At 44.3% G+C, this 13,258-nt stretch overlaps 1 protein-coding gene across 2 annotated transcripts in view; it reads left to right on the forward strand.

Moving 5' to 3' along the window:
* Positions 1 to 2,721: 2,721 nt before the first annotated feature.
* The window catches only part of LIN7A (lin-7 homolog A, crumbs cell polarity complex component), a 50,282-nt gene continuing 39,745 nt past the window's right edge, over positions 2,722 to 13,258 (forward strand). The window contains exon 1 of one of the 2 annotated variants that reach the window (XM_074168724.1): positions 2,722 to 3,074. In XM_074168724.1, coding sequence (XP_074024825.1) covers positions 2,795 to 3,074 — 280 coding nt within the window. In that variant the 5' untranslated portion in view covers positions 2,722 to 2,794. The remainder of the gene's footprint in view (positions 3,075 to 13,258) is intronic. The other variant, XM_074168723.1, reaches the window with a different exon arrangement.

Here is a 13,258-nt window from a genome sequence, read left to right on the forward strand (position 1 = left end):
CAGTCCAACCTTTTGCTCAAAGCAGGGCTAACTTCACAGTAAGAGCAGGTTGCCCAGGTCCTTTCCCAGTGAGGTTTGAAAATCTTGAAAGATGAAGATTTCACATCATTGTCCAGATCTCTCTGGACAACTTGTTTTAAGGTTTACCCACTTTCATAGTGACATTTTTTTGTATAGCCTGTGTTATCTAAAAGCATAGCCACTGAAGCCTCTATATCCACATTTTAGATCTTTGAACAAAATTAAATTTTGTTTAAAAATTTAGCCAGAAAAAGTTTCCGGACATCCTATTAGCAATAGCCTTGTTCACTGGCACCTGACCACTAACTACATGTCGAAGATGTGTCAGTAAGCCAGTTTCCAGTCCATACAATATAAAATCTCTTAATTCAATCTCGTTTCATTAGTTCAGTAAAACATCATGTGATATTGAATTAAAAGCTCCAATTTAGAGCAAGGAATCAACAAAAGGACTGGGAGTCAGAACAGCTGTTTCTAGCAAAAGTACCTACTCCTTCCTTCCAAGGACCACCTTCCAAGATGGCAGGCTGGCTGGCACTCTTTCTCTCTGACTGATAACTTTTGCTATGAGAGTCCACTATTTCTCCTGGGAATTGGCCCTGAAAGCAAGAGCTACTGCACAGCTCCCTGCTCCATTCCACCTCCCTTTCTCCCATTGCTGAATTCAGCTGGACAACTTCTTCAATTTTCCGAGTTCAGCCGCTTAAAGTATTCCTCAGCTAGGTCTTTAACATTCTTGAGCATTAACTATGCAGCTATGCTGATTAGGAAATGTTTAATTTCAGCAAATGCCGCTTTTCATCTTCCTTGAGTGCAGCTAATACTCCCATTCAAGTCTCTCATCCAAGTGCCAATTAGCCCCTGTGGCAGAGCACACGAAATCTGACCAGCAGTAGATAGAAAATGGATAAATGCAGAATAAGCTTATTGCTTTCTACAGGCACCCTGCTCAAACCCAAGCATTCATTTTGCTAAAGTTATATGTCTCTAAAAAGTTATATATTTGGCAACAATACTACATATTTATTAATAGAAAAGTTATCACTATAACTGTATTTTCTTTCAAAATGTCAGTTTGCAAGACGGCAGTTTAACAGAGCAAGTCTGAGGGCTATGAAGTCCTATATGGAAAGCAACCTGGTTGGCTAATTAACTTGGCACCTTGCTTTTAATATTATTTAAACACGCTTTTATATCTGTAATAGATTTTTTTCAAGTGTCATAACAGTTTGAGAGTTGTCACATTAGGTTGTTATAGCTCCAAATGTGTACTTCTTCTCTGTTCAGGACTATGAATCCAATATACAGTAATGTGACTACTTAAGAGGAGCTGTTGCACTTTATGTCAATCCAGCTGCTATGCAAGTACATAAAATCTGCATAATAAAATCCTTATGTTAATTTTTGATTTTAAAAGCTGACTGCTTGCCAGGAACTGATTTCTTGACTTTGATATTTTAGCCAATTGAAACATTTTTTTGTCAGATACCCAAATGTTTATTGTTCATTAATTAGAGAAATTGTGCTGAATTCAGTTTATCAGAAGAAATGGGTGGTTTGTATATATTATTTAAACTTCTCTAATTTTAAAACGGCCAAATGTATTTTTAATCCGCTCTGGAAACTTTTAATGGCAAAATTTCCACAGCTTCCCTAATTATCTATACTAGTGCTTAAATACCTTTGCAGCTGAAAGCTTTCATTGATGCGCAACCTTGAACTGCTGCACTGTCAAGTCCCCTGTGGTTTGGGAGATCTCGGGTAGGTAAGGAGAAGAGTTCTACCTTCCCCTTGGAGTGACGATGCTCCCATCCCAGGGCTCCTTGGGCAAACACAAGACCCCAGGTACTAGACAGGGCAACAGTCAAAGAGGACGCCATTCTTTGCTCAGTGATTCCTCTATACCTTTGCTCCTGGTAGGGAAGGCAGCAGAAACTCTGTGGGACTCTGCTACACCTTTCTCGGACAGCAGCTGACCAGGTTCCTTTCACTTCATGTGAAGGACCAGGGTAGACAACCACAGGGCTGCCGGCAAACCCTGCAGAGCTCTAGTGTAAAACTACACCTTCACGGATGGTCTTCTGCCAAGGCCTCCAAGCTCACACAAGCTGCAGCTGACCTGCACAAGGAGGCCACCACACGTCCGTGACCAACCTCTCAGCCTGCAATAGTGAAGAAGACTCAACCCCACGCTGCGGGGATGTGCTGGGTGTGCTTCACAAGAGGAGGACCTTGGGCTTCTTGAGGACGGCCGGGCCGCACCCAGCAATTAGGAAAGAGGTGACGGCCGGAACTGATTGCGAGACCCACGGTTTGGTCCGTCCAAAACGGCCGCTGCGGGACACGTCCCTTCTGCCGAGGCCCTGCACCGGGGCAGCTCCTCTCCCGGCTTCGCACCCTCATTTTCCTCCCCTGCGGCCGGCCCTCGGAGCACCGCCTCCCCCTGACACACCGGCTCCCCTTGCCGCCGACCAGACCCCCAGCCCCGGGACGGGGCGGCGCGGCCCGCCCCACCGCCCCCGGCCCAGGCGATGCAGAGACGCCGGATCCGGCCCCCGCCCGTCCTCCCCGCCCCGCGGCGCTGCGCAGCTCCCCGCCCTCACCCCTCCGACGGCCGCTGCGGCACCCCAGAGGCGGCGGGACCGGCGACGACCCGCCTCCCGCCCCCGCGCACCGCCCCGGCACCCCCGGGCTGCGGAGCCCGGTTCTCTGCCCTGAGGCGAGCGCGCTGAGGCGGCGGCCTCCCGCCGGGCCCGGCTCCGGAGGCGCAACGATGCCGGCAGCCCGCGCCGGGCCGCGCCGGGCCGCCCTGCGCCCGCTGCATCGCGGCGCCCCGTCTGTGGCGAGCCGCCTTTCCCTGGGCACCTACTCCGCCCCGCTCGCCTCCTCCTCCCACGGAGCCACCCTCCTCCTCCGCCCCCTCTCCTTGCCAGCCTCCTCCCCGCCCTTCCCCGCACTCCACGCCGGTGCCGGAGCCGCGCGTCACTCGGGCTCCAGCCCCGCCGCAGACATGGCGACACTGACAGCGGTCCAGCCGCTCACGCTGGACAGAGGTAAGCGCTGCCGCCGCCGCTCCCGCGCTGCCGCCGCTCCCCGCCCGCGCCGCCCCGGCCTCCCCCGGCTCCCCTCGCCCTGCCCGGGGTCTTCCCCCGCAGCCCCAGCGGGGCGGGCGGCGGGGGCTGCCGCCGCGGCTCTCCCGGCTCCGCGGCGCCTGGGGCTGTGGCGGAGGGCGGTGGGGAGGCGCCTCCCCGCGGGGCTCAGGTGGGAGGCAGGGGAAGGGGTGAAATGGAGGAAATAAAACTTTGTCCGGGCGGAGGGAGAGGCGGGGGGGAAGGGGCTGGCGTCGCGGTGCCGCGGGATGTGGCTCGGCGGGCAGCGCACCGCTCCGCCGGGGACGCTCCTCGGTGCCGCCTCCGCCCGGCGGGGTTCCCCCTCGGGCTGCCGTGGCTCGGCCCCCGCAGGCGGCTCGGCGTGGAAGTGAGGGGGGGATGCTCCGTGGTGGGGGGCAGCGGCTCTGGCCCGGCCGTTGCCGGCAGCGAGTCGGGAGCTCGCAGCGCCCGAGGAGACGGACAGTCGTTTGTTGGCCAAATGAGGCGGCCCTGGGGGTTGGGGGGGGGGGGGGGGGGGCTGGCGGGGAAGGGGTTGTGCGGGGCAGGGAGCAGTGATTGTTAACGATGTGACCCTAGCAAACAGCGCGTCGGCGTATTCCTGCGGGCAACTCCTCGGCTGGTGTTTTGCTAGCCTTGAGATTGTGGCAGTAACCTTACCGAGGGTGCTGAAATCTTCAAGTTCTGTTAAAATTCAGTTTTTGCCTCCAGGCTGTAAAAAAGGGACCTCTCCCCCGCAGTGCATTTGTGCCCCTAATAAGGCTCAGCAGAAATGTTACTAGATTTCTGTGGGTTATAGAGGAGAGTAACTTACCATTCTGGTTTGTTTCGCTCCTTCGGCTCCATCAGTTAGAGGGAACCAACAGCTACCTCATACAGCATCCTGAATTCTTCCTAACTTGCATCCAGAGGCTCCAAGAGGCTCTCAGCATGTATAAATCTTGTACTCTTGAAAGCACGATTGAGGCCAGTGCCTTACCGTTTCTAAAATGTTTTCTTTCCAGAGGATTAAGATGGGCTTTCAAAGCAAGATAGAGAGCTTCTTGCTGTAAATCCTGTGCAAAAGAAACCTGATGAACTTAGTTTCAAAATGATAAAGGAGTGGTAGGCACCTTTACTGGAACCCAGCTGAGAGCCAAACAGCCCACAGAGTACTCTAAATACAGTTTGCTGGATGGCTAAAATTCCAACATTAGTAGAAAAGGAGAATCTAAAGTTATTCTTACTGAAATAACAAAGTGCTAGTATGCACTTTAAATTAAACTGCTCAGAAATCCACTGTGTAATCTACAGTTTCACCCTAATACTGTTTTCAGTAAGCAGGACAAATCTATTTCCTGGCAAAGGGTTGAACAGATGGCAGTCCATTAGCAAACCTGGGTTTTCAAAGGAAAGTATTACTATTTCAGAATTACACATTCCTTTTCATTACTAAAACTATGCTTTAAAAAATCCACAATACACAAAAATGCAAATTAGTCCCAATTTAAATATAAGCATCTGTTGTCTGTGTCCAGGATATGCCTAACCATTTGGCAGTGGTGCCAACATTACAGTCTTCCTGGTTGTCAGCCAGGGCTGATATTAGTGCGAGGGAGATAAAACATCACAGAATGATAGGATGTGACGTGCAAAAGGAAAATACAGACAAGAAGAAATAGATTTAAATGCTGCACCTGGCCTGCAGATGGCCATTTCGTCAGAGAGATACACTTTGTCACCTATAACATGTTGCTGCTACGTCAACTGAAGCGGGTAGGCTGAAGCAAACTCAGAAGCAACTAGACCAAACCCAGTGCTTCCAATATTTCCTTTCAGTCTTTCTTTCACAGCTATGGAGAATGGAAAGTGCTACATGGTGAGATTTTCCAGATTTCTGTTGCTTTTATTAAAGCAGATGCAGCTATGTTTACCGTCACTATGCTTTGCACAGCTCTGCTGTGATCTAGGCACAGCCCTGAAAAGTCTTGTAGAATCATATCCACTTTGCCATGTCCCACAGAGAGCTCAGTGCTGCGAGAAAATAGTGAGTGTTTCAGAAGCGGTGGCATTAGTAACCTTGCATTGCTGGGGGAATTGCTGCTTGATCTCTGGCCAGGAAGTGTTCTGCATTTTCCCCTGCTGAGGGTCACTGAAACGGTAAAACATCATATAGATACATACATCAGAAATCTGAATTACGCTTTGACATGGTCTCCTCCTGGACAAAGCATGTACAGTGTATTTTAGTACAGGGATGGGAGCTTTCTTAAAGCCTGACGTAAATGGAATTCAAAACCTGTATGGTACAATGAATTACCATTTAAAGGTGAAGGGCATGTTGTGTGTGAATGATTGAAAGCCAATTACATTCTGGAAGATTACTTCAGTCCAAAGCACAGGAATTAATTTCCTTAATTCCTGTCATCATGTGCCTTTCTACCTGCACAAATGTGTGCAAGTTCCATTAGAGCTCTTTAATATGTGGAACAAGTTCACAAAATAATGGAAATTTTAATCACTTACAATTTAATCTCAAAGGCTTTTGCCTGACCTTTGCGTGGTGCTCTGCTGGGAGGAGGGGAAGGAATCAGCAACTCTTTGAGGGAGGAAATGTAAAGCAATGGAGCTACATGTGGATACAGCTCAGGGAGTTTAGGGAGGGTGGCCCCAGCTTTTGGGAGCTCTGGGAGAGGAAGAGACTGCCTGCTGGGCATCCTTCAACAGCCAAGTCTTCTCTGTAAAAAAAAAGGTGCACCCTTCGTAGCTTTATTGCAAATGTCTTACATCCTGAATCAATGCCGCCCCATCAGTAATCCTCAAATAAGTGGGGGATGTTTTTAGGCCAATTGAGAGTTGATAGAGATTTTGAAAACAGTATCTTGTTATAGGTTGAAACAAAAAGTTACAGTGCTACCTTTCATAAAATGACAAGCAAAAAGTAAGGTTAGGATTTTTTTTTTCTTTTTTTCATTTTATGTTCAAGGTTAGAGATTTTTAAGTATGTTCCCAGCTTAATTTACCTCTGTTAAAAAAAAACAAACCCAAACAGTGGTCACTCCAAACCAAAAGAGAAATGTTTAAAAACATCTCTACAATTTTTTTTTTTACTCCTTCCATGTGTATTTCTTTAGTAAGAACTTGGTTGACACTGATTTTGGTTACAGATATCTTCGATTGCAGTTAGTTGGCATTTTCCAACAGTATTTGTTTGAATTGGCAATACCACTTATGATATCTTGCATCTCTCCCTTCTGTGCATGGGACAGGCAGTGCTGCCTTTGCCTCTTCTCTCAACGTCCTTTGTCTTCCACAGAGGCATTGCCTCAGCCTACCCCGTGACCAGCAGTTGCTGCCTTCCCCTCTATTATCCAGAGCCCCATGTCTCCCTCACGTGCTGTCTTCTGTTGCCCAGTTCTTCTCAAAATCTCAGCACAATTAACTCCATCTCTCTGTGCATTGCCCGTAACCCTTACCCATTTTCACTGTTCAGCAACCCAATTTCCTCCTCTAATCCTCTGTTCTTCCACTGTCCTGTGGCCGTTGCCACCTCACCAGCGTGATGTTGTTGCAAACGCTGCATACGCATCCAGCGGCAATGTCCTGCTCTTGCGTGGCATCATCTCCTCCAGCCGGTTTAGCCTCCTCGTAGTTCTCTGAGGATCTCCCATGAGTTCCTGTGTGCCGCAGGTACATGTTGTGAGCAATTAGAAATTAAAGGAAGCTTGTTGTGAGTGTGATCACTTAAAGGGTGTGTTAGCACAGTCTGATGGAAGCATTTTCTGCAAGTACCATTAGGCTCCCAGAAATAGGTTGGGAGGGAATAGGTTTCTGTGCTTCCCTTGGCACTCATTTTAGGAGTGGTCATATGGAGGCCTGCAAATTGAAGCAGACGTCTTTCTAGCTATGCATAATAGATGTTCCACTCTTATCTGAACTTCTTTATTTTGCTAAATGCCTGGCAAAATTTTTATAAAGCTTATCTTAGAATTTTACTTGTGCTCTTCCCTCCAAGATGAAAATATGCTCTGAAAGAAAACTGACCGTGTGTTTGCTCAGATTGCTGCAAAACCTCAGTTCTGTTGCTCTCTGCATAGGACGATGAAAGTGGCAGCTTTGAAAGGGCACTTTTCAGAAGTTCTTCTTGTTTTTGAAGATATTATACAATTAGCCTGTGAAAAGACCATATCATGATTAAGAGCAAGGGAATATCTTTTCCTGTGAAGGGGGGGCTTTCAACTGTCTTTTGTTAATAATCCATGTCCTATTACGTTTTTCCTTATATAGTTACTATTCATGTCACTGATGGTTTCACTTCTTCATGTGACTGAGGATAAAAGAAGAAATTTGAATAGACTGAATATACAGTGCTGATATTTTAATCCCTGTGAAGTTTCATAACAAGGTCATAGCTATTGGCTATTGACAAGCAAATTCCTCTTGCTTTCAAATATATTTTTGGAAACTAGAAAGACATTTTGCTGTTGAGCTGTAATGCGTAACTGAGCTCTGGTGTTTTTTTGTGAATTCAAACAAATATTTTCCCAGTGGAGCGGATGTCCCAAAAATTCCTGAAAATCCTTTATAAAGCATGATCTTCAGTAATGATAAATAAGAATAAAAGTGGGCTTGGAATCGCCATTGGGTGTTAAAGGTGGTAGACAAACTCTATCAGATGTGGTACTGGGTGGTGCCTGTCTATTAACATATATACTTTTATTTCCTAGATTACTCCTCCTTCCTTCTTTCTCTCCTCTTTTTGTCAATTTTCTTCTCATTACATTCTAATAGCCTACATAAATGGTGATTTTTCCCTGTCTGTGCCCATATATATGTATATAACAAAAATTGTGTTGAACAGAAGTTGCGGTAGACGGTGCATATGTTAGTATAATGTATATTTTCTTGGGAAAAAGCATATAATGTACTTATCAGGAAGAGAAAATCAGATTCATACAGTGTGAAATACAGTCCTTGACAGAGGTGCAGCGTAAGGCCAGATCTCTCTCGCAGGGGGTGAAGCCCTGTGCAGCAGTGCTAAGCGATGTGCTGCTCCCCGCCTGGCTCCCTGTCTGTCACGGGGATGTCTTCTCTTGCTCTTCAGCCTAGCCTGGTAAAATTGAAAGATACTTCTGCAAGTGCCACACACTTTAAGTCTAACACTTCTCTGTTTCGTATGTCAACTGAGGACGTATAAATAACCAAATTTATTCTTCCAAGGAAAAAAAAAAAAGAAAAAAAGGCCTATTGTTTGTAGGAACAGGAAAAAAATTGGATAATTCTGGTCACAGACTGGGATGTTTGGGATTTTTTTTACATTGGTATGTCAACATTTATTTGATTTTTTTTTTAATGTATTTTTATGAAGGAATGGATTAAGATAAGCGGATTGAGCTGCTGATATATGGGTGATGACGGGACATTTTGTGAGGAACCATGCGGTTGAATTGTTGGTTGTTAAGCGTGCAGTCCAGCCGTGCCTCCTGCAGCTCTGAAGCTGGAGTAGGAGCAAGTACCCACCTACATGTCATCTTTGGTTTTCATGAGCAGTGTAAAAATGCATGGTTTGAAAAGTTAAATGCATGTGTCCAGCTTAAATGTCTTTGGCTGTGCGGGCCTGGTGCTGGGGCACACGGCGGCACGGGAGCACACCCCTTTGGCCCCCTGCCAGAGAGGACCCTGTCCTCCAGCCCAGAGCAACTCATGATGATGTGGAAATTGCTTTTTGTCAGGGCACAGTGGTTGGAAGTGAACGGAAGTTCATCGTATCATCTTCAGTGCGCAGCAGGTGCTGCAGGACCCTGGCACTGCTGGTCTTCAGAGAGCTGTGCCTATACACAGACACATGGAAATGTCTTCTACAAAACTTGTGGCATCTTTTAACATTAAGTCACCTTTGTGGAGTGTGGAGGGGGAGTATATTAAATTTCCAGTCATGTTTCCTTCAGAAACACATAACTGATAAAAAGGCAGATCTCTGCTGAAGGTGGATCAGGAAATGTCTGTGAGGCACCTTTGAGAGAGCAACCAGGCTCATGGTCAACCAATGCCTGTCCAGGGACCTTGTGTTCCTCCTGCTCTGTCAGGCTGAAAATATTCTTTAGACATGGTATCAGTGAAGTGATAATTTTAATCTATCTGAATTTATCCTGGGTGGAGCAAAGTGGTTAGCTGTGCTTGCCTGTCTGTGTCCTGCGTCTGATCCTGCAAAGGGGACTTGCTCCTGCAGCTGGGTGGAGTGGATGGAGGCTTTTACAAGCCCCTGCACAGGTGTGGGATTTACCATTTGCAACAAGTTTTAAGAGTGTTAGTGTTTAGAAAACACAAGGGATGCTATTTTCGTATGTAGTAAATGTATACTCTCTATCTACAGATAATGTTGAAAAAGAAGGATTTGTTTTATAAATAACATCCCCATGCTGGATCCTACAAACTTCAGTTTCACACTGTTGTCTGAGAGATAGTTGTGTAACTACAGAAAAAAGGATTAACCTCTTAATGTAATTGTAAGTAAACAATTTGCTTAATTCCATCCTATCACTTGAGTTGGACCCTCTGATGACATTATCAGACAGAAAGATTTTTTTTTTTAATGTGACAAATTACTGAACTCATCAGCTTTGTGCAGAGGATAATTTGTCCTTCCCCGTTTCGGGACATGTACATACACATCTCCTTAACATACAGGACACTCATGCAAGTGCAAAAAGATATAAATACAAGCTTTTGGCTGACCTGTGTTATTCAGACACAAAATAATGTTCTTGCAGGTAATGCAATAGAATTTGAAATATGAATTATGTAAAACTGTTGATTTTAGTTACTCATTAGAAGCACAAATAAGAAGTTGAGGATTTAAGAGGAAACCAAGCAAAGGCAGGCAGATAGTGTTTTGAGAAGCACGTAACTGTAAATGTGTAAGTCTTGCCTTCCGTCACGCACAGTTGTTTCACATGATGCATTTTTGACATTTTAAAAATAATGCTTGCTAATGTACTTTAAAATGTACATGTATGTATAAAGCCAGGCATTTTCAAAGTTAATCTCAGTCAGCTTAATCTTCTTTTCAGATATTTGCCGGAGAGTCAGCTTCTAAATGAGAAACATTTGACTGTTAATTCTCTATTCAGATGAAAAGATTTGATTCAGAAATGCACATTTACATACTAACAATGCTTTCCTGAGTATTTAAACCACAAACTCAGATCTTAGATATGTTAAATACAGCGAGAGGTGTATGTACATATTTGAGAACTTGTTTCACCAGGGTCCAAAACAGAATAGTTAAATAAACTCCAAATTGCTCAAATGTAATTCCACTAAGTTACCAGGAAATGTAGACAGCTTCTCATAATGAGTAGCTACTTGACTAATAATCATTCAAAAAGAGAGAGAAAATTTTGATTAGGAAACTGTGTTTCTGGAAGAGATTGGAGGAGGATTGTTCTTTATTTAAAAGATGGGACAATGAAGTATCCTTGAACACACAGAGCATCAAAGCATTGATTTTAATTGTTTCTCGATAAACATGGATAATTGTATAAGGAAGAGTGTTGCCCAAAATAGGCTATTAATTTATTTGTTCTGAACCAACATTACATTTTTACTGGTTCTTTTCAATAGAAGCTCTTGTTTAATCACTAGTCCTTCACATCCACTAACTCTTTAATTTTCTTTTTCAACCATGTTTTCTGAAAAAGAGTAAATCTCCTAAACCTTAAGGTATCAATCCCTCTACAATCAGATAAGCGTTGGGGAAGAATGTATTTGAAGCAGATTAGGTGGATGACCGTGGCCATCAGCAGCAGTTTTAGCCCTCAGAAATTTATTTACCATCATCTCTTCACTTTTCCGTAGATTTGGCAGCAGTGTTTTTGTCAAATGCTATTTACTGAATCAGCACAGGAGCAAAAGGATAATATAGCTGTTCTTTGTTATACAGAGTCAGACCAGAGGAACTTGAAGAGGTCATGATGGCTTTAAAATCTATGAAGCAGTATTTGGAAAAAGAGGTGGTTGTGTGTCTGATCCTGCTGTAGCCTGATAGTCTTGTAACCCAATAGTAATAGCTCTGGAGTTTCTATTAATTTATACAGCACATTTTGGTTCCTAACAGTGCAACCATGTCACAGTGTGCCAGGTATGCTCCTCGTATCTTATGTAGATACCTTGTGAAATCAGGCTGCAACCTGAGACCAGTTCCAGTTCTCCTGCTCCTGTTCTCATCATTGTTCAACACGTAGGACACCAACAGCAGCAGCACTGCAAAGGTGACAGTGAGAGCTTCGTTTCTCACAGAGGTTTTCTGTTTCAAAGTTTTGCTTGTAACTTGCAACAGCAATTCAAGATAGTCACGGCAACCTTCTAAGGTCATACTTGTTTCAAAGTTGAAAGTTAAGAGTAGCCAGTTGTTGACATCTGCCAGCAGCATATCTGTACCACCTAGTTTTGCAGGGATTTATTAACAAAGGGTTTTATTTATATTGCTTTCTTCTTGCTGTTGCAGCTTTTCGCATACACACGTTCAAAGAACAGGTTTTTTTCCTTGCCTGAGAAATGACTAGTATGTAGCCAGCTACCAGAGGGATTCAATCTGCAAAAAGCAATATCCTTAAATCCACTACAATTGAAGAGAGAATATTAACTCTCTTCTTGCTACCTGAGCTTACAGATAAAGCCATGTTAGGTATGTGTATGTAACAACCGCATCACATCCATTGTATTGCACAAATGTCATCTTTTGACTGTTGACTCACCAAAGTTTCAAACCACCTAGAAAAGCAGAAGATAAAATCGTGATGCTAGACTTCAAGTGACAATTTGTATTGTCACTATGTACGATTGCCAGTAGCCCACAGCCATCTTTCTCATCTTTCTGGTAATAACAGAAAAAGATTAAGACTAAGATTAGCTGGAGAGATAAGAACTGAGGAGAGGCAGCAGGAGACTCTAGTAATGACATATGAGCAGAGAAGAAAGTGAGAGTTACTGCTTTGGCTCAAACACGGTGCCTGTTGTGAAGGAGAATTAGCATCCCCAAGTTAACCTTACCTCCCTTTGCGAGACACCTGTTGGGGCCTTTTTTTCCCTCTTCCTGTCTTCTTCCCTGCCAACAAAAATCTCTCTGATGCAAACGAAAAACACACGCTGAAAGTATCAGTGTGGGAAAGGCATGAGGTTGCCCATATGGCCAATACTTTTGTGATGTGCACGTAGGACGCATAAATACTTGCTTTTGCTTAGGTAGGGGAGCGAGAGAATGGATTTCAGCTAAGAGAAAAGTGTGTTGGTTTTCATCCTGTTCTTCTTTATTCAGGCAGGCTTATTCATTGTAATTATTTCTGTTTTCTGCCTCTCTAGCATAGGCAAGTTTTTAATGCCTTTGCTGATTTTAATGTTTTTCTCCGCATGCTTGTGGTTTAGAACACAAAAGCAAGTATTCTCTTAAGTAGGGTCCTTGGAGTATGTTAATGTGCTAGCCTTGTTTTCTTTTAATCTGGGATCAGAACCTCTAAAGTGTTTGCATGTGCAGTTGTGTCCAGTGTGCTTTTGGCTAGTGTTTAAAGTAGCTCCACTCCAGCGTGGTGAGCGGTGTCTGCTGAGGCAGAACTGATCCTTCAAGATCAAATGATGTGATCAGGAGACAGATGAGGCTGGCGGAGAGTTATCAAGGCATCCCTTTACACATTATCTATGGCTACAAGAGGCAGTAGACAGCTTCCTTGCTTTCACATGGTTGAACTTGTGAAAATGACTTTATTGAATAAAGCCTTAATTCATTAAGGCCAGGTCTGTTCACCATACTGAATTTGTTAGGGAGTTACAGCTTTGCTTCAAAGGATTTTCTTTTTGTCATTTAATAGTTTCAGGAAATCAGACAGAACACCATTTTAGATGTCCTGTGTAGGCAACTAACTGCTTTAAACACCTGAGATTTCTCTTTTTAAAAAAAAAAAATACTTACAGAAAGACTGAGAATTAAAATAACTAACACGAAGTCCGAAACTACAAAATATTCTGCCTCTTGCAGGAAACGAGTGTTTGTTTTTTTTATTTAAGGAATGAATATATACTTATATATCCATTATACATAGAGCATATATTTATTTGAATACCAAATAAACTTTAAAACATCTGTTGTCTTTTTGTAT

The sequence above is a fragment of the Numenius arquata genome, chromosome 2 (genome assembly GCF_964106895.1).
Source record: "Numenius arquata chromosome 2, bNumArq3.hap1.1, whole genome shotgun sequence".
Taxonomy (NCBI): Eukaryota; Metazoa; Chordata; class Aves; order Charadriiformes; family Scolopacidae; genus Numenius; species Numenius arquata.